The sequence below is a fragment of the Lygodium microphyllum genome, chromosome 10 (assembly GCF_053477565.2).
Source record: "Lygodium microphyllum isolate KBCC chromosome 10, Lygodium_microphyllum_v1.1.10, whole genome shotgun sequence".
Lineage (NCBI taxonomy): Eukaryota > Viridiplantae > Streptophyta > Polypodiopsida > Schizaeales > Lygodiaceae > Lygodium > Lygodium microphyllum.
This window is the reverse complement of record NC_141144.1, coordinates 86,052,123-86,075,378: the sequence shown is the minus strand read 5'-3', so window position 1 is coordinate 86,075,378 and position 23,256 is coordinate 86,052,123. Positions and strand designations below refer to the sequence as shown.

Below are 23,256 nucleotides of genomic sequence, written 5' to 3'. Positions count from 1 at the left end.
ATTGTCATTCGTGGGACAATAGGCCACCACTAACTCAGAATCCATGAAACTTTCTCTGTACAAAATGATACCAAATGTTTGTGTGCTTTGTGCAAGTATGAAACATAGGGTTCTTTGCTAGAGCTAAGGCATTCTGGTTATCCATGTGCAATTGTGTGGGTTCTATGGAAAGCCAATCTCCGGCAACAAGCGACAGAGCCAAACTGCCTCTTGAAGAGTAGAAAAGTGCTCGGTACTCAATATTTGTAGAAGATAAGGCCACGATAGGCTACCTCTTAGTACTCCATGAGATAGCTCCCGATCCAAGGGAGAGAGCAAAACCTAGAGTGGAGCGTTGAGATTCCATGTCACTGCCCAATTTGAGTCACTCTATCTAGTGTTGAGCTAAAACATGCTTTACATCTGATTAGCATTTTTAAACAGCTCCAAAGACACGCTTAATTGATGAAAAATACAAATTTGGTGTGTAGTTCGAGAGAGTTTCAATGATCTCCCAAAACCTTAAATCTTGGGACACCCTTCAACATCTATAAATAGATAGGCTGCCCACCATTCAGTTTCATTCTTTTAGTGTAGATTTCAGCCAATCAGCCTTCACCCACATGGTGGTCTACCCTTCGCGATTGCTGCCACTCCTCCACTAGCCCTTGCAGTGTCTGGCACCTTCCTCCGTGGTTGTCACCCATTGTCTGGATTCCTCCTCCCTGTTGCATTCGGACTCCTTTACCATCGCCGGCACACAGTTTTCCTCCTTCAGCTTGCGTTTGGACATTCCTCTGCCAAGCAATAGTTGCCAATGGTCTCCCACACCTTTCGACAGTCTTCTGATGCTTGTGGTTGACATTCACCCTACCTGGTGGTAGCTGGCGACCTTCATCCTCATGGCGGCTCTCCTACTACTGCATTTGCAGCTTTTTGCTGCCACCCACATCATCAGGCATCATCTATAGTTGTTGCCTCAGTTCCCTCACACACTGGTGATTAGCCTTTGGTGTTTCCCCTACTCCACACTCAGATTGGTGGTCACAACACCTAGGATCCGTCTTTGGTGGACATCACTCTCCGACACTGCATTGCTCTACTGCCCTTGGGCATTCTATACACTCTTATATTCATTTACAACATTCATTCACTTCAGAGTTTCTTCTCTTTGTGTTTGAGTTTTGAGTGTTTGTGTTTTGCGTTTTTGGGTTTGAGTCTTGCTTGTCTTTATTTGAGTGTCTGTGTTTCAGTCTTGGTTGTATATGTTGTGTTTCCTCAGTGCAAACCCTAGCATATCTTCATGTCCAGCACAAGTGGCTCCTCCATATATGATCCCATAAGATCAATCCTCTATACATAGTGCAAAGCATGCAAAGCAGCTCTCTAGTGAGCTTGAGTAGGAGTTTTTATAAAATAAGACAATAATGCCACCACAAAAAGAGATGTCTGGTTGAGTATGGATGAGCCAGATCAAAGATCCAACAAGACACTTGTACTGAGTAGCATCTGGAAGGGGATTGCTGGTAGTCACCATCTTGGACTTTGGGTCCATGGGGCGTAAAATGGGCTTACAATCAGCCATACCAAGCTCCGAAAGAAGCTTGGAGATATACTTGTGCTAGGAAATCATATCAAAGTCTTGTCACAAAATCTATTGCATCCAATCCACCTATTTTGAGTTACTTCCTATAACAATAAAGTCATCCACATATAAGATGACCAAAGTACATCATCACACTCAACCTTGTAATAAAGTTTAGGGTCATGATTGGAACGATGGAAGTTGCTCTGTAGAAAGAACCGATCAATCCGTTGATACCGAGCCCTAGGAGCTTGCTTAATCTCCTCCTCTAAGATGTTGAAGAAGGTAGACTTTTATCTCCATTAGATAATCTGGCCAACAGTAATGGGCTACAAGAGCAAAAACAACCCAAATAGTAGACATATGGGTTGTAGATAAAAATGTCTCGAAGTAGTTAAGCCTGATCTTTGTGCAAATCCCTTGGCAACAACCCTAGCTTTGTGCTTGTCCAAGGTGCCATAAGCTAGATATTTGTCTTATAGACCCTCTTCACACCTATCAACTTTTGCTTCTATCGATGTGGAACCAAATCCGAAGTCTAATTATGCTCGATGGAATCAAGCTCCTCCTGCATAGCACAACGCCTTGCATTGTGCACAAGAGCCTCATCAATAATGGTAGGCTCATGATCTTGTAAAATCCGAGGTTAGTGCAGCCCTCCACTAGGTTCTCTTGGTAGTTGTGCTAGCTTTGCCAACATGTTGCCTTTACAGGACAGTCTTCTTGCTTGCCCTACTACTTCCCCATCTGCCTCATTCTCTCACTTTTCCCTTCTCTTCTCCCCTTTAATCTTCCATTAGGTGCTCCCTTCTATCTAGACATGGAAGCATCCTTAGACTCCTCTTCCAACATAGTAGCCTTTGTCCACTTTCTCCCCCAAGTTGCTTTTATCTCCCCCCTCTTCTACTCTCACTAGAATGAGAGATGAACTTAATGATTTAATTAAACTTTACCAATATTTTAAACTAAAATGAATTTTAAATTTGGTGCTTGTAGCTCTTGGCATGGTGACCATTGCATCAATAATGAAGGATTTGACACTAGGCATGCAATGAACAAGTGTATAGGCTATGTGGTACAAGGCAAAATGAATGAGGTGGGTGCAATGTGAAACTTATTAGAAATAGGGTGGAGGACCCTACACCTCCTATTCCCCGGAGGTCACCCATCCCCATATTTTCACACCAGTGGGCACTTAACTAGAAGATTCCCACAATTGGGAATGCTTTGTGAAATTTAGCTCAAATGTTGGTTGTCATGTTTAGGGTTTGGTAGGCCGAAGTGTAATGTGCATTTACAAACACTTCATAGTTGGTTGGAGACTAACACCAAGGTGACAGGATCATTGTGCACCAGTGTGGATGATTATTAGGTAAGGCTCATAGAGATAAGGGAATTTGAACATGGGTAAGGAAAGTAGATTATCTTGAGGTTGCAAAAGGCATCGTTCATTTGTAACTACAAAGCTCAGTTTGTTGCCTTGATCAATTGGTATGTTCGGCTAACCAATGCGCCACTAATCATGTGCAGAACTTAGTAAGCCCCACATGCATACTCTTAGAATATGGCTATGCCATAAGTGCCCAAACATATCAGAGACCATGCCAATGACACTGGCTGAAGTGTAACCGGAGGTAATAAGTTCTGAAGAACTTAATGTGTTTGCATTTAAGATAGAGCTTATTTTGCAGCCAATAAGTGATGATGGTGCCAAGTCTCATTTGAATAGGGAGTTATCACTGGACTTTTAACAATGGTTGGCTGGGTTATTATGATATGGAGGTTTTCCATACCTGCAGGTCTCATCCACAAATCTGACATTTATAGTTCACTGGTCTATTTTCCCAGTTGAGACTGGCTGATTGCCACTGCTGTGCTTTTCTTGCTGATTGATGACCTGACCTTTTCTCACTAAGCATTAAGCCAGAACCAGTGAGTGCTTACTAGATATTCTCCACTAAGCTCCTTTTCCTGCTGATTTGCTACTTGGCCCTTTTCTCAATGAGCATTAGGCAATGCCAGTTAAGCATGGCTTAGTGCAAATGGTGCTTCTGTGATGCTTTTCATCATGATAACCTTTGTATATTTTTTTGTGAAATTATTCTCTGGAAAAAGGTTATTGAGAGATTAAGCAATATGGCCATAACATCCCTTTATTGTGCCGGCAGTGCTCATCTATATCCCCTTTGAATGTGATTTTAATGATTTTGGTTCATTTTAACCTTGCTAAGCTCCATATGCTTCCACTTGGAAGTCAATCATCCAATGCAGTTCTTTATTTCCTTGTATTTTGTTTCCTTTCTTCAGTGTACACGAGCACATATGCTCGTAAATTAAGGGCTAGATGGAGGGAAGAGTAGTCCAAACCACCAAAAGAGGTGCCTATTGTGGAACAAAGAAAGTTTTTAGTAGTAACCAGAAAAACTACCATAATTATCTTAGTTTTTAGAGAATCTTTCTTCAGATTGAGACGAGGTAAAATACCGCTCATAGCATACATGACAAAATATGAATTTGCTATACCATCACCTTTTCATTGATATTTAATAGCTTAAGAATATCATGATTTTTGAAGTCCTGAAATAGATGGCAGATGCAATGGAAATCATCAGCTAAATTTTGACACACTTGATAAAGTTACATTTGTGTGGCTTATAGTGAATGAGTACATGTCTGATACATATTGAATGCATAAATAGAATTTCTGTCCTTACAGCACTGAGATTCAGAATCAAAGAGGTGACCATCACCAGCCAAAAACAATTGCTCAGTCTTGTGCTTCTGTGACTATGGGAATGGAAGATAAAGCCTTGAAACTTGAGACACCAAAAACAAATGACTGGGAGCTCCTGGCTACAGGTCTGAATTCCAATTAAAACATATAATAAAATAACCATGGGTCAAAGAAATGGCTATGTGAAGAAAACTTGTTGTACTGATTATCGATTGTTTCCTTTGCAAAATTGCATGGAAGCTTCTGGAATGGTTTCATGTGTCATGGCTAGGTTTAAAGGCTAAGTGACAAGAGGGGAGAAAAAGGGAAATGTAAAAAAAAAGTTGCAATTAGTGTAAAATGACATTCTTGTTAGAGAATGTAGTTGTGGTACCACCCAAAAAAAAAGGTGAATTCAATTCCCTAAACCACTCCTTCTGAACTGCATGCAGGTTTTGGGAGTACAGTACTTCCTAAAGAGGAAGAGCTAGCTGGTGAAATGCACACTAAATTTGTTGAACTTGTCGAGAAGGCTAGTAGCCAAGATAATATTGATGATTTTGTTCTCTTTTTCCTTTTAACATGAGATGTTTTCCTAGTTTCCAATAATCAAACCATAGATTGCACATACTTGTCATAAGGGGCTTATTGTTGTGGCAAGTGGCTTCCATGAAATTTGCAGGTGTTGTTATCTGAGACACATCTGCTCCGATTTTAGATTGATTCTTATAATATATGGCATTTTCTATGTTTTGAATCAGGATTGCATACTGGCCAGAAGGCCAACTGCATTCTTAGTCTTTTGTAGGAAAGGCTTCTAGTACTGGTACTACTGCTGCTATAGATGCTTCATTGTCCATGCTGCTGTTCTTGCTCCAGCTCCCCCTCCTCCTCCTCCTGCTGCTGCTGCTTTGCTACTGTTGATGAAAAAGTGAAACAGAAGTACCAAAGAGGTATGACAAAATGCACAATAAAGGGGTACAAGAAAAAATGAGGTGTGCAGCAATAGCTTTCAGCTGATGAACTCCCTCGTAGGTCTCTCCTACATGCAGTCAATCTCCTCTGAAGCAAAATATTTGGGAGATCTCTGCTGATGTCTAGCAATTATATCTCAGATTCTCCTGTGCAGTTTGGATCATCGGGTGGGGTCTTTCAGCCTTACTCATCTGTGTTTAGGTAAAGGCCAATGGCCAATAACTGGGTTGGCACCCCTTGTTTAGGTACACATTGTACAGTCATATATAAGTGAAGATAACGAAGAATAAGGGTACCATTTATTTTTGTACCCACATAACTCTCTTGTGTTCCTCTCTCTCTTTCAACCCTCTTGCACTCCATAGCTTCTACCACGCATTCAACCATTGATTTCCTCGCAATTGATATCAAAGTAGCATTTGGTGTTTGTGGGATCTCATGCTTGGAGTGAGGAGTACAAGGAGTGTGTTTGTTGCGAAGGTCGAGGATTCAAGCTTCTTCTTTGACATTGGTGCTTGCTGTTTGCACATTATAAAGGTATTATTCTCATCATCGGGCTCCAGATTTAAGTGAAGTAGGTGATTGAGCCATTGATTTGGGCAGCCATTAGTGGCTTGGATTGAAGCAAAACATGGACCACTGCGCACGACCCTACCTCGATAATGAATATCGTGTCCTCCATCCCGGCCTCATATAGAAGGTGGCAGCCTTGGCTGACTGCCTCCTAGTAGAAAGCTCCCCATGAGATACATCCAAGGTTGGGTGCTATACGGTGAAGGATGCGGCATGCACCTCTCCACTCGAGCTGCACCGCCTCACACGACCAAAGGTAGTGCTTTGGTGTTTCCAAAGGCTCTGGTGTGCAGTTCATACAACCTCCCTCCTGCATCTGGACAAGCTAACTTCCCACCGCCAAGCCTCCATGTGCCACGAGCCATATGAAATATGATACCCTCCTTAGCTTCCAACTATCCCAAAGGCGGCACCAGAAGGTCCGTCAGAAAGGCTCTGTGATGCTGTGCTCTGCCCAGTGCCTGGTACGAGATGGCGCCCAATCCATATCCTTCTGCATTAGTATGTGTCCGCCAATCTTGGCTCAGTACTCCAGGAACCTTGGTGGCTTCTTGGCGACCACTGTGGCCGGCCATAGCCACTCTCCTGGGTCCCACTCCAGCTCATCAAGTGGCCTGCCCTTCCAGATCCAGAGGCACCACTCCTTGAGAGCTCTTGCTAGAAGACAAAAGGGTCGAGCCACCATGTCTTCTCCTGAAGGCCAATCACCTGGATTCTCCTCCATGAAAGGACAACTATCCCCTTCTCCTGCTGCCCTCTGTCAAGGGCCAGACGCCCCCCCCCTTTACGGTGAAGAGGGTCCCAGGTGAAGTGCCGCCCACTGTACCTGCCACTTGTAGGGGGATGCCTACTAGTGAAAACCTAGCGGCCCATATCTCCTCGGGCTCTATCGGCTCTCGTCTCGGGGGAGCAAGCCACTCTTGAGAGGTATTGTTGCATCTATCGCCCTTCTCCTCAGCTCCACTCCTCTCTAGCAGCTAGATACTCGCTGCAGCAGCACCTCCTCGTCCACCATCCTGTACACCTCCCGCCATGTCCTGATGGTACGAGCTGGACCGGCCTCCCAGCCAGCCCATTGGATGTGGGGGGCGCTTGCCAATCTGTGCCCCTTCTCGATCTTTGACCTGGGGATTCTAGATTATCGGCTGACGATCTATCTCCTTCTGGAAGCTTGGGGGGCTCTGGATTAGGGCTGTATGGAGGCCCTGCCATACGTGGAGCAAACTGTGCAGGAAAGGTGATCTGGGCGGGGTAATCTGGGCTGACGTGAAGATCCATCTTAGGGACGGCCTCCACTCACCGCCAAGCCTTGGTCTATAGTCTTGAAGACCTTCCTGCAATAGGACCTTCCATGTCTGCCCTCGTGGTGTGAGGCCGCGAAGAACTAGCTTGCCCAGGCCTCCCTCTGACGGATGCCGTACGATGGTCGCCCAAGCCACCTTGGTCCTGGAATCCCTTGAGCCGTCTGACTTGGACCAAAGGAAATTCCGTACTAGGCGGTGAAGCTGCACTACACAGGACGAGGAGAAGCACCAACACGAGGCTATGTACCAGGCCGTCGCTAGGAGGACCTGGTTAACCACCAAGGCTCGGCCTGCTATTGAGAGGTGAGAGCCGTACTCTAGTAGGTCAGCTTTCTCCAAATAGAATCGAGGACTGGAAGAAACTGGTGGGCAGGAGTGATGTCAAGTCCCACCTGGAACCCTAGGTAACAGACGGTCTGCCCTTTGCTCAGCCATCTAAATCCTAGGTGGACGCCTCACTCCGTGCTAGAGTCCGGGTCTGTGAGAAAACCAACCGACTTTCACCAGTTGATTTTTGCTCCCGCTGCAGAACAGAACAACTCAAGAGCCAACCTCACTCTCTCTAGCATCAACTCATCGTCCTCTATGTAGAGTGCTGTATCATTTGCATACTCTGAGTCTAACAACTAAGTCTCCTCTCTCACGAGAAGTCGGAGGCCGCGTAATCCACTCACACGTGACTTGAGGAAATGAGACATCGCCTCTGCAAAGAGTAGGAATAGGTATGGGGCCAGGGGGCAGCCTTGCTGGACCAATCTCTCCAGTTGAAACTCCACCCCTCACCTACCACCTATGAGAACGGTGCTGGTGGCCGATCTGTAAAGCCTGGGGCAAACCCAACCTCACCATGGTGCCCTCCAAAAAATCCCAGTCCACCCTGTCCTAAGCTTTCTCGAAATCCAAGAGTAGTACGGCTAGTCTCTGCCCACTGTGTTGCACCCACTCTGTCGCCTCAAAGAAGGTGAATACATTGTATAGGATGCTCCTATCTTGGACAAAGCCTGTCTGTGTGTCATGGATGATATCTGGAAGCACGGGGCGTAATTGCCTACCAATCATCTTTGCCAGTGCCTTATAGGCCACTGACAATAAGGTGATCGATCTCCACTAGGAGAGCTCCAACCAGTCTCCCCCTTTGGGGAGAAGACTGTTGGGTATTTCACTTACGCCTCACTTATGCCTATGCTCACATAGGAGTGTCGGTGATCTGTAGGACACTGGGGCACTTTTTACTCTCAGTAGGAGGTTTTTTCCCCCAGACTTATGGTATTATTTCGTATGTGCTTATGACACACACTTACGGGCACTTACTGTGTTCGGTTGTGAACACCCCCCTACAACCCCAAGGTTTAAGGATTGTACCTTGTACTTTCAGTTTACACTCTTTCAGTCTATCACATTGGGTGTCGTGCTTTACTCTCTACTGTCTACTAGTTTTCTGTTCTGAGTTTCGATCTTGTCCTCCCTCACATTTGGTATCAGAGCATTGGCTCTGTTCAGCTCACGTTCTACCCAGCTCTGCTCAGCCTCTGGGAGCTTATTGCTCAGTCCAACAAGCTCCTCGCCTTGACAGTGCTTCGCCACCAGTCGTGTTGCGACCAACGCCCTGTCCTTCAGCATTTCGTTCAACAAGTCCACCAGCGCCAGTTCCACCTCCAACGAACCAGCCCAAGTTGTGCAGCCCCTGTCTGGCGCCCTTCCGCCTAGGCTTTGCCTTCCTGTCCGCCCCTTGTGCTGCTTCCACCAGGTTGCTCTGAAGCCCTAGCCCTTCCAGTGCAGCCCTTGTCTGCGCTCTCCTGCCTGCATGTGAGAAAGGCCGCCGGTCAGATTGCAACGATCAACCTCCCTCATGTCAATCATAGTCAAGCGCTAGCCCGCCAGTCGTCATTCGCCCACCAGCTTGCCTACGACGCCTGCCGCCAATCAACCCGTCGAACACGAGCTTGACGGCTCTGCGCCAGTAAACCATAAAAATTTTTGGGTTTTTTTTTAAATTTTTAATCTCTTGTAATTCCTGGAAGTAGGGGTTTCCACGCCATAGACACAGAAGTCAGCAAACGTGTCTGGGACACATTAAATGCAATTTCTAGACACATTCATTAAAATTTTTTGGGGCTTTTATGTTTTCTGGGAACATTGGCATACGCACTGCAATTACAGTCACTAACAGACTGTTTTGACAAACCTGAGGCAAGAAATTTCGGGGATTTTGCAAGTACAGTGTTGCTGAATACTGATTGCACGTTGAACTGCGTGCATAACAGACAGTTTTGACAGAGTGCACCTCTGTACACTAATTGCAGAAAGTTATTTCCTACAATTTTTGAAAATTTTTTAGATTTCCAGTGTAGTCTTGCTTCGACATAGCTCTTTTGCATTTTTTTGGTAATTGAAAATCATGGCAAATCAGGGAGGAGATGTTTTCACCTATGTATCCAAGGAGGACAGATTGGATGGAAATAACTATTCACCTTGGTCCTTCATGATGAAGAATGTACTTGTGGCCAAAAATCTATGGGATTATGTTAGTGGAGAAGAAGCTCGACCTGGAGTTGTGGCTCCAGTTACTCCTCCAGGAGGACATGCACCATGGGCACCTCAACCTGCTCCACTTCAGTCACTTCCCCAAAGAACAGCAGCTCAAAAAGCATGGGATACATGGGATGCACAGGCTTTGTCGCCGATTGCATTGGCAGTTCAGCGACCAATCATCCTCCACATTTGTTCAACAGCTTCTTCACGAGAAGCTTGGCTAACCTTGGAGCAGATGTTTGCAGGCAAGAATGAGACTCACATCTCTTTCTTAAAGAAAGAGCTAGAGACATTGAAAATGGATGAAGGTGACTCTATTCAGGATCACTCGAACAAAATTCAAGACTTGTGAGAGCAACTCATGAATGTTGATGAGTACTACTCGGATGCACATATGATATCTACCACTTTGAACTCATTACCTCCTTCATACTTGGCTTTTCATACGGCCTTAAACCTCACCATGAGGATTGCCGTGCAGCCAATCACTTTTCTTCGGTTAGTTAGTTTACTTCTAGAGGAGGAGCAAACACGGAGGAATAGTGGTGTGGATGCTATAGCCTCTGAGCAGGCTTTTATGGCTAAATAAAAGGGCAAAGGCAGCCAAGTGAAAAATGCTCCGTAGAGTTCTGGGACTTTTGACACATCACAAGTAAACAAAAAACAAGGGGACATGCAAGCCAAAAAGGACAAATTCCATTATTGCAAGAAGCCAGGCCACTACATCACTGAGTGTAGAAAGCGCATTGCCAAAGAGAAGAAAAAAGAGTTTGGAATGTCTGTTTTTGATGCTCCTTCCACTGCTACCGAGTCCGCGTTCTTTGTTGCAGACAGGGACTATTGTTTTTACACATGCAGTTATGACACCTCTTTGGCAGATCGAGCATTCAGCTCTATTGAGGATGCAGACACTTGGTTTTTTGACAGTGGTGCTTCTAGGCATATTACATCTCGCTGAGATTTATTTGCATGTGTTCATGCAGTTCCAGTTGGCAAGTCTGTATAGTGTGCCAACAATGCATCGTACCCTATTGGAGATATTGGGGAGATTGTGCTCATAGCCATTGATGGCTCTATTCTCCGCCTACAGGATGCTTTATTTGTGCCAGGCATAAATAAGAATTTGCTCTCTATCTCTTCTTTGGCATGCTGTGGATTGCAGGTCATCATCTATTTTATGATGATCGATGCATGGTGAGAGACAAAGAACACATGACTTTGGTTTTAACATGCACTTTATGTCATGGGTTATACGAGTTGGATGCTCTTTCAGTTGATCAGTCAGCGTATTTGACATCCACTCTTACTCTTGCTATGATACAGGCAAAGTTATGGCATGCTAGGATGGTGCATGTGAAATTTGGCAGCTTGATGCTCTTATGGCGTATGTAGATGCTAGATGGATTACCTCTATTGGAGAGACCTCCTGAGCACTTGTGCGAAGGACGTATTTTGGAGAAAATGCATCATTTTTCGTTTCCCCATGATGTTACTTTTCGAGCAATAGCCAGGTTGTAGTTAGTGCATTCAGATGTATGTGGGCCTATGCAAACAAAGTCATTGGGAGGATGTTACTATTTTGTGACTTTTATTGATGACTTAACTTGATTTTGCTGGGTCTACTCTTTGGTCAAAAAGTCAGAAGTGTATGATGCATTCTTGGCTTTTATTGCACTTGTTGAAAACCAATCTGGTTGTAAAATTAAGACTCTCCGTTTGGACCGAGGGGGGGAATACATGTCCTCTATGCTGAATTTCTTTTTGAAGCAGAAGGGCATTGTCCATTAGTACACTACTACTTATAGTCCACAGCAAAATGGGGTTGCAGAGAGAAAGAATCGTTCACTCATGGAGATGGCCAGATGTATGCTGAAGGCAAAGAGCTTGCCTCACAGTTTTTGGATGGAAGCCGTCATGTGTGCTTGCCATGTTTTGAACAGATGCCCCACCAAAGCTTTGGAGAAAATTACACCTTTTGAGGCTCGGAACAGCCGGAAACCTTCTGTTGGACACTTTTGTACCTTTGGGTGCCTTGCATATGCACATATTCCAAAGGTACTCAGGAAAAAGTTGATAAGAAGGTTGTTAAGGGCATTTTTATGGGATATAGCAGTGAGAGCAAGGCTACAGACTCTATGATCCTGTTTCTAAAAAGGTGTTTGTCAGTAGGGATGTACTATTTGATGAAAAATCAGAATTGTTCTAGTTGGTTTAGACACATATCAGGCTGCTTGTGATGTATTTGAAGGGCTGTTGCCTGCTGATCATTTGTCTTTATGTTGATGATCTCTTGCTTACAAGGATACATGCTGATCAAATTTCAGCATTTAAACAAAATTTGCAGCAAAATTTTGACATGCCAGACTTGGGGTCTTTGCATTATTACTTGGGCATTCAGTTTATACATGATGCTAGAGGTATTGGGTTATCACAGTCAAGATACATTGGTAAACTTCTTGAGAAGTTTGGCTTAGAAGATTGCAAACCAGTTTGTACACCAATGGAACCTGGACTTAAACTGTCATTATATGATGACAGTGATTTGCTTGATATACAGACATATGCTCTAGCAGTCGGATGTCTTATTTACTTATGCAACTCTAGGATAGACATACAGTTTGTAGTTTCAGCCCTGAGCAGATATATGTATCAGCCACGCATGTCACATTGGCAAGCTGTTAAGTATGTATTCCGTTACTTGCACGGTACTAGATCTCTTGGATTGCTTTATGCCAAGGGGGGACCACTACAGTTACATGCTTACAGTGTTTTTGATTGGGTTAGTGATTATGATTCACGTCACTCCACTAGTGGCAATTGTTTCTTTCTTGGCTCATCTTGCATATCTTGGCTTAGTAAGAAACAGTCTATTGTTGCCACATCGTCATGCGAAGCTGAATACAATGCAGCTTTCACTACCACAGTTGAATGCGTATGGATTAGATGCTTGGTAGCTGATCTGGATATATCTGTTACGGAGCCTACTCCTTTGTTCACTGATAGTCAGAGTGCCATTGCAGTGGTACGGAACCCAGTGTTTCATGCACGCACGAAACACATTGAGATACATTATCACTTTGTCAGAGAGAGGCTACATGCAGGTGATATCAGCCTTGTCTATTGTCTTACCACCAGTAATGTGGCAGACATCTTCACCAAAGATCTTTCTCGTGAGAAATTTGAAGCATTTCGCCATGCTTTAAATTTGATCTCCTTTGGTGGCAGATGATCTGTGTATTCTTGATCATTCTTCACTCCAGGGGGTTTGTTGGGTATTTCACTCACGCCTCACTTACGCCTACGCTTACATAGGAGTGTTGGTGATCAGTAGGACAGTGGGGCACTTTTTACTCTCGGTAGGAGAGGTTTTTTCCCCTAGACTTATGGTATTATTTCGTATGTGCTTATGACACATATTTACGAGAACTTACCGTGTTCGGGTGTGAACACGCCCCTACAACCCTAAGGTTTAAGGGTTGTACCTTGTACACTCTTTCAGTTTATCACATTGGGTGTCGTGCTTCACGCTCTACTGTCTACTGGTTTTCTGTGCTGAGCTTCAATCCTGTTCTCCCTCACAAAGAGTGATAAGGCCTGCTGAGAGACTCCTTGGCATCTGTCTTGAAGTGAAAATCTCTTGGAAGGCCATCAATGGGGGGTCCTTCACCATCTCCCAGTAGGTGGTGAAGAAAGCCTTAGAGAGGCCATCCTGTCCCGGGCATTTCTGCCTGTCCTGTGTATGGAAAGCCTCCTCTAGTTCCTTCTTTGTGAAGGGGGTTGGAAGGGAGCGTCCCATCTCCTTTGTGACGAGGGACGGGATGTGATCCTAGACTTGTTGTCTGCATCGCTGCCCTCTAGTTGAGGCTGTCTCTTGTTGGAAAAGGCGTTTATAGTAGTCGGTTGCAATCTCCATCACCTTGTCTGGGCTAGAAAGAGTCCTCCCATACTGATCTTGAAGGCTGGGTATCTGCTCTCTTAAGGTGTGAGGCTGGTGCACCTGGAAAAACTCCCTGCACATCGTATCTCCCTTTCGTGCCTAAAACGTTGCTGAGGTGCGGAAAGAGAACTTCGAGCACCTATCCTCTAAGCTAGCAATGGCTGCTCACGCGCACTCCTCCTATGCGTGGAGAGTGGTGCCAACTGCCCAATCTGGCTTCTACGAGAGCCTCCCCACTCTCCCACATAAAACCTGTCCAACCACTCCAGCATGACTCCACCTAGTCGCCTGTATCCCCAAGAGAAGTCCAATGACCTTTCCCTCCTGTGGAAGGCATGGTCTCTCCAGGCATTGCGTGCTCCTATTGCTAGTAGAAAGACCTCCCATGCCTCCTGCTCCTCCCCAGCCATTCCCTGGTAGTTTCTGCCTCTGCCTTGCTAGTCCTCCAAAGCCTCCAGGTTGTTGAAGTCTCCTCTAATGATCCAGGAGTCCACCTTTGGGAGAGCCTCCGCGATCTCCACCCAGAACGTATTGTGTGCCTTGACCTCTGTAGGGGCATAGACCTTGAGGACTCCAAGGCATGAGTCCTCAATATCCAGTCTAATCCATAGAATCCTCCTTGCTACTATCGTCTTGTGGTCTCGTACACAAGCAGTGAGACTCGGGCTGATAGAGGTGCATACGCCTCCACTCCTGCCGTGGGCACCTATGGTGTGCTCCCAGAAAGTGCGTGAGCTACCCTGGAGTATCTTCCCTATCCGTTGGGCCTGGGTGGGCGTGAGCTTGTGCTCTTGGAGAAGTAGAATGTTGATCCGTCCTGCAAGGGCAGGCTGCAACTCGTGCCGAACAATCAACTTCCTGGACCCACGTGCCCCACTGTAGTGGAGACCGTTCACATTCCAGGATGCAAGGTGTAAGCTCATGGGGAAACCTTTGATTGACCGAACAGACACTTGTTCTGTGTGGAGGCTGTTGATGAGGAGGAGAAACTATGGTGCATGCCAATACGCTTTGCCGCAGGTTTGGACGGTGAACTCCAATCCCCCATGGTGGCCCTCGGCCCAGACCGTAGGGGTGTTAGATGCTCCAGGTGGTGGTACTATCAATGCATCTATCAGCCATGCTGAGAGTTGTGACTCTGTACACTGCTAGAAACGGGCCGCCTGTGCCAGGGGCCACTCGATCACATTCTGCGGAGCTCTCTACTGTGGAGGGCCTCGAAAGATAATGCTCAAGTGTGGGACCTCTGCACCAGCTCACCAGTTAATGTCCTTCTCATCAACTGGGAGATGTGGTCCTCCACTTGACTCTTTAACTCGTCCTCTATCTGTGTCGTCGTCCAATCCCCTGAGTGAGAGGACTGAAAGAATAAAGCGTAGTTTGGTCCATCTGGTGGTGCTAGTAGATGGACCTTGCCCCTCCTTGACTTATGAACCATGAAGTTCCCCACCTCTAGAGGTAGTGGGAACTCTCCGCGCTCCGCAACTCTTAGATAGGACCATGGGCCACTGTCGAAGAACTCTTGTGGCAACAGCTGTGCCTGTCTCGGGAAGGTGTGACGGGCGGCAGGAGCAAATGAGCCGGTGGCTGTGTGGGAGTGGAAAACAGCTGGTGCGAGGAGGATGTAGGCATGAGTGGCTCATCACCTCCTGTGGGAGGAGGGGGGGTGGGTCTGGGGGGATCACCTGAATCGGGGGGAAGTTGGGGGGAGGGGTGTGTGCTCAGCAGGGGAAGTGGTGGGGGGGGAAGAAGATCGAGGGATGGTGGGGTGGTCGGAGATATGTGTGGCGGGTGTGTGGGGGTGGGGGGGGGGCTGGTGGCCCTGGTAGGGGGGGCCGTGGGCCTGGGTCAGTGTAGGGGGGGCATGGGAGGTGGGGGCTGTGGGCTCTCAGGTGGGGTAGCCGGTGGCGTGGGCGGTGGATGTGGGCGCTGCGGTCATGTCGGGTGGGGCAGGCAGGGGGGGCTACGGAGTGGTTTGCCGGGGGGGGGGGGGGGTTCGCTTGCCCTTCTTCTCCCTACTGTCGAGGTTGCGTCTGAGCTCGCTGCGGTCCCCCCCGCTGTTTCCCTCTCTGTCGTCTCTGGACCCGTGTGAAGCCGTCAGTGTCCACTTGCGGGCCTGTCGACGGAGCGGCCTTGGCTCCGAAGCGCGTACAGTCTGCGGCCTAATGCCCAAAGTCATGGTAGCACAGGCACTGCCCTGGTTGCCCAGTCACAGTGACCTGCTCCCTAAAGGAGTGACCTCTTGCCTCAATCTCCAAGAACTTGGGTATACTCTTTGTGTCTTTCACGGCCACTTGTACCTTGGGGACTCTTGTAGCTGTCACTGCATTCGCGAAGGAGGCAGGAAGAACTATGCCGAAGAGCCGTCCAAAGTCCTCCACTAACTGGTGGTACTCTACCGCCAGTCCGGGGAAAAGTAAAGTGACTAGGTGTTTGAGAAATCTGTTGTGGAGCTCAAATGATTCCACTATGAAGCCGGTGTACTAGGGAACCATGTGAATGACCCCCTTCGTGGAGGCATAGGGCGAGCTCTCCCCTAACTCACGAGCTGGGTCCGTAGAGGTGAGACGAACCATGAAGATCCCTTGGCCCACGAGGACTGCCTCCACGATCTGCACTGTGCCAATGCATAGCGTAGAGTGAAGCCCATCCTGAAGCTAGGCCCTGGAAAGAGTGTCCTATTACTTGTCCAAAAATCACCGTTTCTTTAAGCTCTAGCTCTATGGCACGGACGGCCAAGAGTTGTTCCTCTAAGAGGATAACGTGCAAGGTGTTTGATTGGGGGGCACTCGCAGAATGCACAGGCGTCTGACCAAGGGTTTCCATTGCGCAACCCTGTTGAGGACCTACCAATCCTATTGAAAAAGGGGGGGGGGGGGGGGTGTTGCTACAAGTGGAGAGAGCAACGGTATGGGGGTGGGGGGTGGTCGATGGCGGGGGGGGAGATTACTCTCTTCGGGCCGCGCAGTAAGTCCTGGTGGCCAGCCGGGGGGGAGGGGGGTGGCCACAACGCGCTTGCTGCCAAGCTGCGCAGGGTGGAGGGAGAGGGATGGCTAGGTGGCGGGAGGAGGAGGGGGCGAATGCTGAGGAAGGCCCGGGGGGGGGGGGGGGGGCTCTGGGTGAGCGCAATGGAGGGGGGGTAGAGGAGGTGTTGGTGAAAGGGGGGGGGGGGGGGAGCTGATGAGAGCTGGTGGGAGGGGGGTGGGCGCAGCGCACCTGCTGCAAATAGCAGCGCAGGGTGGAGGGAGAGGGATGACTGGGTGGCGAGAGGAGGAGGGGGCGAATGCTGAGGAAGGCGGGGGGGAGCTCTGGATGAGCGCGATGGAGGCGCAGGGTGGGCACGATGGCAGCGGAGGCGTGATGCGAGGGCAGCGTTCGTGATGCGACGGGTGGCTCTTCTCTGTACTTTCTATGCTGTAGGATAGTCCCATAGACAATGTCTCTACGTCTCCTCTAGCTCACCACCTCTTGTGCATATAGCCACATCACATGGCATATTAAGGAATGGGTCCCTCCAAACCTAGTGTCATTGATCCTTCTGTAACCTCTAAAGGGGTATTCTCCAATAAGTCTAGTGTTTATGCCTATTTATCAAGTAGGTGGTTGGGTGTGGGTCAATGTATCACCTCCTCTCGCAATGTGTCACTACTCTCCATCCTTTGTGGCTACAACACCATGTGAACTTTATTTGGTACAAGTCCTCTCTCTAAAGGTGACCGTTCTTCACTATGAGTGTGAAAGTCATGTATCGACTAATTGCAATGACCCCAAGGAGCATGTCTCCTTTGGAGAAGAAACTGATCTTGATCTAAGAAGTGTCTATATATGTCCTCCATTCGCAAAGTACTCCCTTTGTCATAGCCTCAACCATAATTTTGCCACCTTTGAGGCCCTATAGACTCTGTCTCTGAATCTCCTACTATGGCTCATAAATGCAAACGAATCTCCCACTGAGAAAGCAACTTGCATGCAAAATCTTCTCCAAGATAGATAAGTTCTGTTTCCAAGAGTGTGATCCAACTTTGATTGCAAATAGTGATTGAAGAGAGAGGCTACCTCCTCTTCTCTTCCACTGTGGTTGATGGTAGCTGATGAAGGCCAAATGAAACTGATCTCCAAGTTTTGATGATGGCAATTGTGAAATTGAACTCAAAGCTCCTCCCTAGGTCTGTGGTCTTAATGTCTTGAAAGATCTAGTGAATGCTAGGCTCTCATGGTCTTGTGTAGGTAGGTGCAGCAGTTTGAAGATTCCATTGCAAACGTTTCTTCCAAGGCTTCTCCCCTAGAAGAATGGTTGGGATGGGGCTTGAGTGAGTGGGCTGAGCAGCTTGTTAGAGCTAGAGTTAGAAGGCTTAACTTGTGTTCCATTGGTATAGTACAATTAATTAGGTTGGGAATGTCAGATTCATTTCACAAAACTAGAACTTCAGCACACACCTCATTCTCGAGTGGACCATACAACTTGCCTTTCCATCTAAGACATTCTGCTCAATACTAATTAATCATTCCAATACTGTGAAAGAGCACAACTGATGTCAAGGCAGATCCAAACAAAATGTAACCACTAGGCCTTATTTACAAACAAATAATGTCATTGTGATTGTTGTTAGTTTAACAATGAGTTATGACAAAAAATATGGTTAACTTAGAGTCATTAGATAAATAGAATACAGAAAGGAAATCAATAGGTGGGGAAGTAATACCAAGGCCTACTGATCCCAAAACTTCCGTTAAAGAAAGGATATATCAGCTCACTAGATTCTGTAGAAAGTTGAGTAGCCATTGCAACATGAAAGCTATCGTATTTGTGTGTTTGCAATGAAGCTGGGGAAAGGGGATGCTTGTTGAAGAGTTTAAATGGGTTTCTCTTATAATATGTCACCATAAGGGAAGCAAAGCTTGTCTTCTACATGCTTTGTGTTCTACTATATTACCACAGGGGAGGCAATATTTTGGGGTCGCAAGCTCGTTACCTACATGCCTTGTGTTCTAATATGTCTCCATGAACAAGTAGCTCAAATGAAAACGCTAGTGTCATGTTGCGAACCAACATTTTGATGTTTGATTTGCGAGATGCTAATTGTGTGACTATAATAAATGCCAGAATAATCTTTGTATAATGCAGTGTTATGGAGGACAGAGGGCTCTGTTCTTTTATAAATGATTCCTTTAATGATAAATTAAGAAACCATACTGCTTTAAGAACATCACTGCAAACAATAATATGTTCATATTGAATAATAAATGATAGCAGCATCTCTTAGGTGCCTTGATTGTTTAAACATTTTTTGACTGGTTAAAGGACGTGTTTCAAAATAACACTGTTTCTTGCTAACAGGTCACATCTTGGCATGGAAATTCACCGTTAAACGTCTCAAGCTCTGTATCTATACCACTGAAAGGGTGTAAAGCCACTCCAACTAAAGTAGAGCTTCAGAGAAAGGTTGAAATTCCTATGTTTTCCATCATTATATGTCAAAGAAAAGTAGTTCAATGTAGAAATGCTAGCTTGAATTTCCGTACGTGACATTTTGCTAAATCTACATTGTATGTGCTTCCTTGACTGATCCCTTTTTGCTCTAATATTGACATCCTCGCTGTGGGCATTAAAAGGTCCTAGAATGCATTTTCAACCTTTTGCCATGGATGCATCTCTCTATTCTAAAAAGCACTAGAATCCTTCCTTGATGAGTTTGACCATAACTTTTGTAAATTGGTTTGTGCAACTTTTCTTGTTGGCTGAGACCTAGAAAAACTTTTCAAGTTGACCAGTAGATACTGGCATGTCCAGTTGTTTGCATGTATCTACCTCTTTGCATATTACATAACTCTAGCTATGTGAGTAATCTAGTTTGAAATTGGGCAACTTCAGTCAAGAAAGAAATCTGATCTTTTCAGAGAAAAGAAAATTCTATTAATGAATGCAGGGAAAATGTCCCAAGGCAAAGTACAAAATAACCCTGTAAAAGATTCTCAAAACATTAAAGTGAATCTTCGTTGTGAAGGTTGAGGACTCTAGCTTCTTCTTCGACATTGCTACTTCTTGTCCGCATCTTGATATAGGTATTATTCTTATCACTGAGCTCTACATCTAAGGCAAATAGGTGCTTCATCTGGAGGAGCAATTGAGGCTCCATTTGGGGGTTTCCATAGCCCAATTATCTTGCATCTGAGCAGCCATTAATAGTGATAATTAATGCAAAATAGCTTCAGCCATCTATCCATTTTGAATGGATATAGAGCATACTATAAAAATCGTAGATAGCTATGGTAGCTTGACAACACTTCAATATTTTTTGCCATAACTTTTGCATATGATATCGGATTGAGGTGGTCAATAGCTCAAAATGAAGGACATGATGAGAGCTATGGATTTGAGCAATCACAGAGTTGGTGCTGTGTAGTTTTCAGTTCTCTGTTTCACACAGATGCAGTTTGCATGTACTTGGAAGTGGCTATTTTATACTTAGAAGATAGCCAAAAGATGTGGAAAAGCTTGCAAAAAATTTATATGCCTTTGTCTTGCATTTGTTTTATGCTGGTTTGATATATGGATAACTATAGCTTGACTTTGGAGGTACTCTGTTTGTAGTCCATTGGTCTATTTTGAGCTTGTACTTAGGTATATCTTGTTGTTTTTGGTGTGCATACATACTTTTGTCATTATGGTTTCTTCAACAAGTTCAAAAAATGCATTGTTCAATATTGAAAGGCTTGATGGTACGAACTTTTCATATTGGAAAGAGCAAATATACAATGTATTAGTTTAGAAAAAGTAGGTGAAGTTGATCAAATTTATTGGGGTTAAGCTTGAGGACTTGGATACAAATGTATAGGAGGAATTGGATAAGTTGATATGCTTCACAATTACTTTGACACTAAAGCTTTGTGACATGTATTAAAAAGAAAGTGCAGTCTCATAGGTTGATTGATATTGAAATGGTAGGTGTGTCCTCTGGAGCTAGTGTTCCAAATTTTTTCCACGAGAATGAAGAATTTTTCTTTGTTGTTTGTGAAATGCCAACTTTAGAAGTTCCCCAAGCTTTCAATGGAATGCACTTGACAATGATCTTAGGGCTGATATAAATACAAGTAATATTAATGTTGAGATGGTGGATGGGCAACGCAGGAAAAACCACCCTGTGTTTTTTCTTGAAAATGATGGATATTGTTTTATTCTTCGTGAAATGCAAATCTTGGAAGTTCGTCCATTAACAACTATTCTTCTTTATCAAGAACCACTTGTACATACCATTGGAACATTGTGTGAGATTTGTGAGCATTACATAGGCAAGTTATGGTACTCTGAAACGAAGAGCGTACACTCTCTTTTGATGGGGTAACATTATTCTAGAGGTGGAAAGGTACTTTTACCATCTTTATCCAAAGCATTGACTCTAGCCTTGTGAAGCAGTGTAGCTACTGTGCAGAGAGGCATGCAATATTTTCTGCTGAGTGATGCCTAGCGTGGGATTTATATCTTGAGGGGCCCTCCATTGGCATGTAGTTAGCCAGGGCCGCCACTTATTACTGTATGAGGTTGAGATGCATGATATTATTTTTCTTATTGAGGTAGGCTCTTGTGCTATAGTTGGCTTGGAGGCACTACCCATCCATTAGATATTAGAATTGACAGTAGAGCGTTTGGAGTTGTGGAGGATTATTGGGAGCCTCACAGTTTGGCACAAATGGAAGGCATGTTGTTAGTTGGTTTTGGGAGGCGAGAGTATCTGTCCAACTTCTCTCCTTATGTTTCTTTTTTTTGTGAAGATAATTGAATCAAGTAGCAATATTTACATCAGACCATGAGGTTAGCTAAGAAAACAGAACATACACAAATCAAGCCGAAAGGATAACACATAAATATCACACAAAAAGGGCAGCTGGAGTGGAGTGAACAATATCCAGCCAGGGGGCAGCAATGTCAAGAAGAACCAGATCAGCTGAAACCATAGAGGAGATCTTTCATAACAACAAACCACGAATACGAGCCACATGATCATGGATGCCCGAGGTAGAATAAAAAGTAAAGGCATTACGAGTACGCCAAATATGCGAGAGTGCTATCCATCGAAGGAAATGAAAAAGGCAAGAATAATTTGATTGCAAGACGGACATATAAGGCATCCTTCCCATAATCCACACACGAGCTGAAATTTGCTGCTTAGTTGTTGAAGACCACACATGGAAAACAAAACTCCAAATCTGTTGAGCAACAGGGCAAGAGATGATGCAATGTCTCTTTGCATGTAGTGCAAAATACATAGCGAGCATGGGAGATCTTGCGATCACGCAACACATACCTAGCTGGAAGACCCCTAATAAGCAACCTCCACATGAACACTTTGCCTTGATAAGGAACCTTAGGCTTCCAGAGTTGGAGGAATCTTTCATGTCATGTCCTTTAGTTGTCCCAAATATGCCATATTTTATTGGTCTTTCTAGTGACCCATCTCTTGGCCTTGACCATTTGATGATAGATTTGATTAGCCGACCTTTTCTCAAAACCATCAGGAAGCACAAACATCCAATCCTGCCAAGGAGACGATGGCTGTAATGCAGGCAATGGATAGAACCTTAGAAGCTTCTCCTGTAAAGACGACCAAATATCATGCATCTGAAAGTGCTAATGAATGTATTAGAAAGAATAAAGATGGGGCTGCCCAGGAATGACACCATCATGGACTGTTTGCAACCCCAAGCGAGCCATCCGATTAAACGTATCTCGCTGCAGTCTTTATTAAGCTAATCCAACAACCTAGAGGTAGTCAACACTTCTCCTTGCAGAGCAAATTCTCCTCATGAAGATCAGGAGGGCACCAAATTGTTAAACACAAAATCTCCTGCCAGGATGCAATCAAATGAGAAAGGAGAAAAGACTGGGAGACCTTCATAGGCCTCATGGAGTTCAGCATATGAAGTGCCAATCTCAAAGAAACCATATGGAAATTAACATCCAATAAAGCTGCTCCCTACATCCTTTTAGGAGTAGTCACATGCTGCAAAGAAATCCACACCTGTCGCGAATGATTTCCTTTCTTTTTCCACAACATGAAGTGGATAGGCTGAACCAGTTCCAAAAGAGATTTCTTAGTCCAAGGAAGTAAGGGCAAAAAAAACGAGACCATACTAATCATAATGCATTGAGCAACTTTAAGTCTGACCTGAAGAGGCCAGCCTGGAGATTTCCAGTACATGAACTGACTATGTATATGGGATGATATCCAATCAAGCAAGGCATGGGGAGCTACATCCACACCAATAGGATAACCTAAGTATCAGGTAATATCTCCTTTAGAAATCACTGCTCCTTGCCAACCAAAAGCTTGCAAATCACTTTTCGTACAAGAAATCAGGGTAGATTTCTGAGCATTAGTACGAAGCTCGACGCTAAAGCAAAAAGATTCCACGTAATCATTGCCCGATTAACATTAGTGTGATCAGCCTTAAGAAACATAAAAGAATCATCAGCCAAAGATTGACCCTAAAGTTGGGCCCCACTGTGGGAAGAGACAAACCAACAATCTCACCTTGATCAACCAACTTATCCAACAATGAGAGCATTGGGTGAGTGACCAAGACAAATAGCAAAGGACTGAGAGGGCAGCCTTGCCGAGGAGAACGGGACAAGGCAATTTCATCTATGATCCCCCCATTA

The 23,256-nt window shown here is 45.3% G+C and overlaps 1 protein-coding gene across 14 annotated transcripts in view; it reads left to right on the top strand.

The window, feature by feature from the left end:
• Positions 1-23,256, top strand: part of LOC148030242 (uncharacterized) — a 218,635-nt gene that overhangs the window by 42,282 nt on the left and 153,097 nt on the right. For all 14 annotated transcript variants that reach the window (XR_015692150.1, XR_015692151.1, XR_015692149.1 and 11 more), the window contains 3 exons: positions 4,281-4,423; positions 4,730-4,809; positions 18,937-19,041. Coding sequence is in view for 11 of the 14 variants with exons in the window: in XM_087686528.1 (XP_087542654.1) it covers positions 4,281-4,423; positions 4,730-4,809; positions 18,937-19,041 (328 nt within the window). In the remaining 3 variants the exon portion in view is untranslated. The remainder of the gene's footprint in view (positions 1-4,280; positions 4,424-4,729; positions 4,810-18,936; positions 19,042-23,256) is intronic.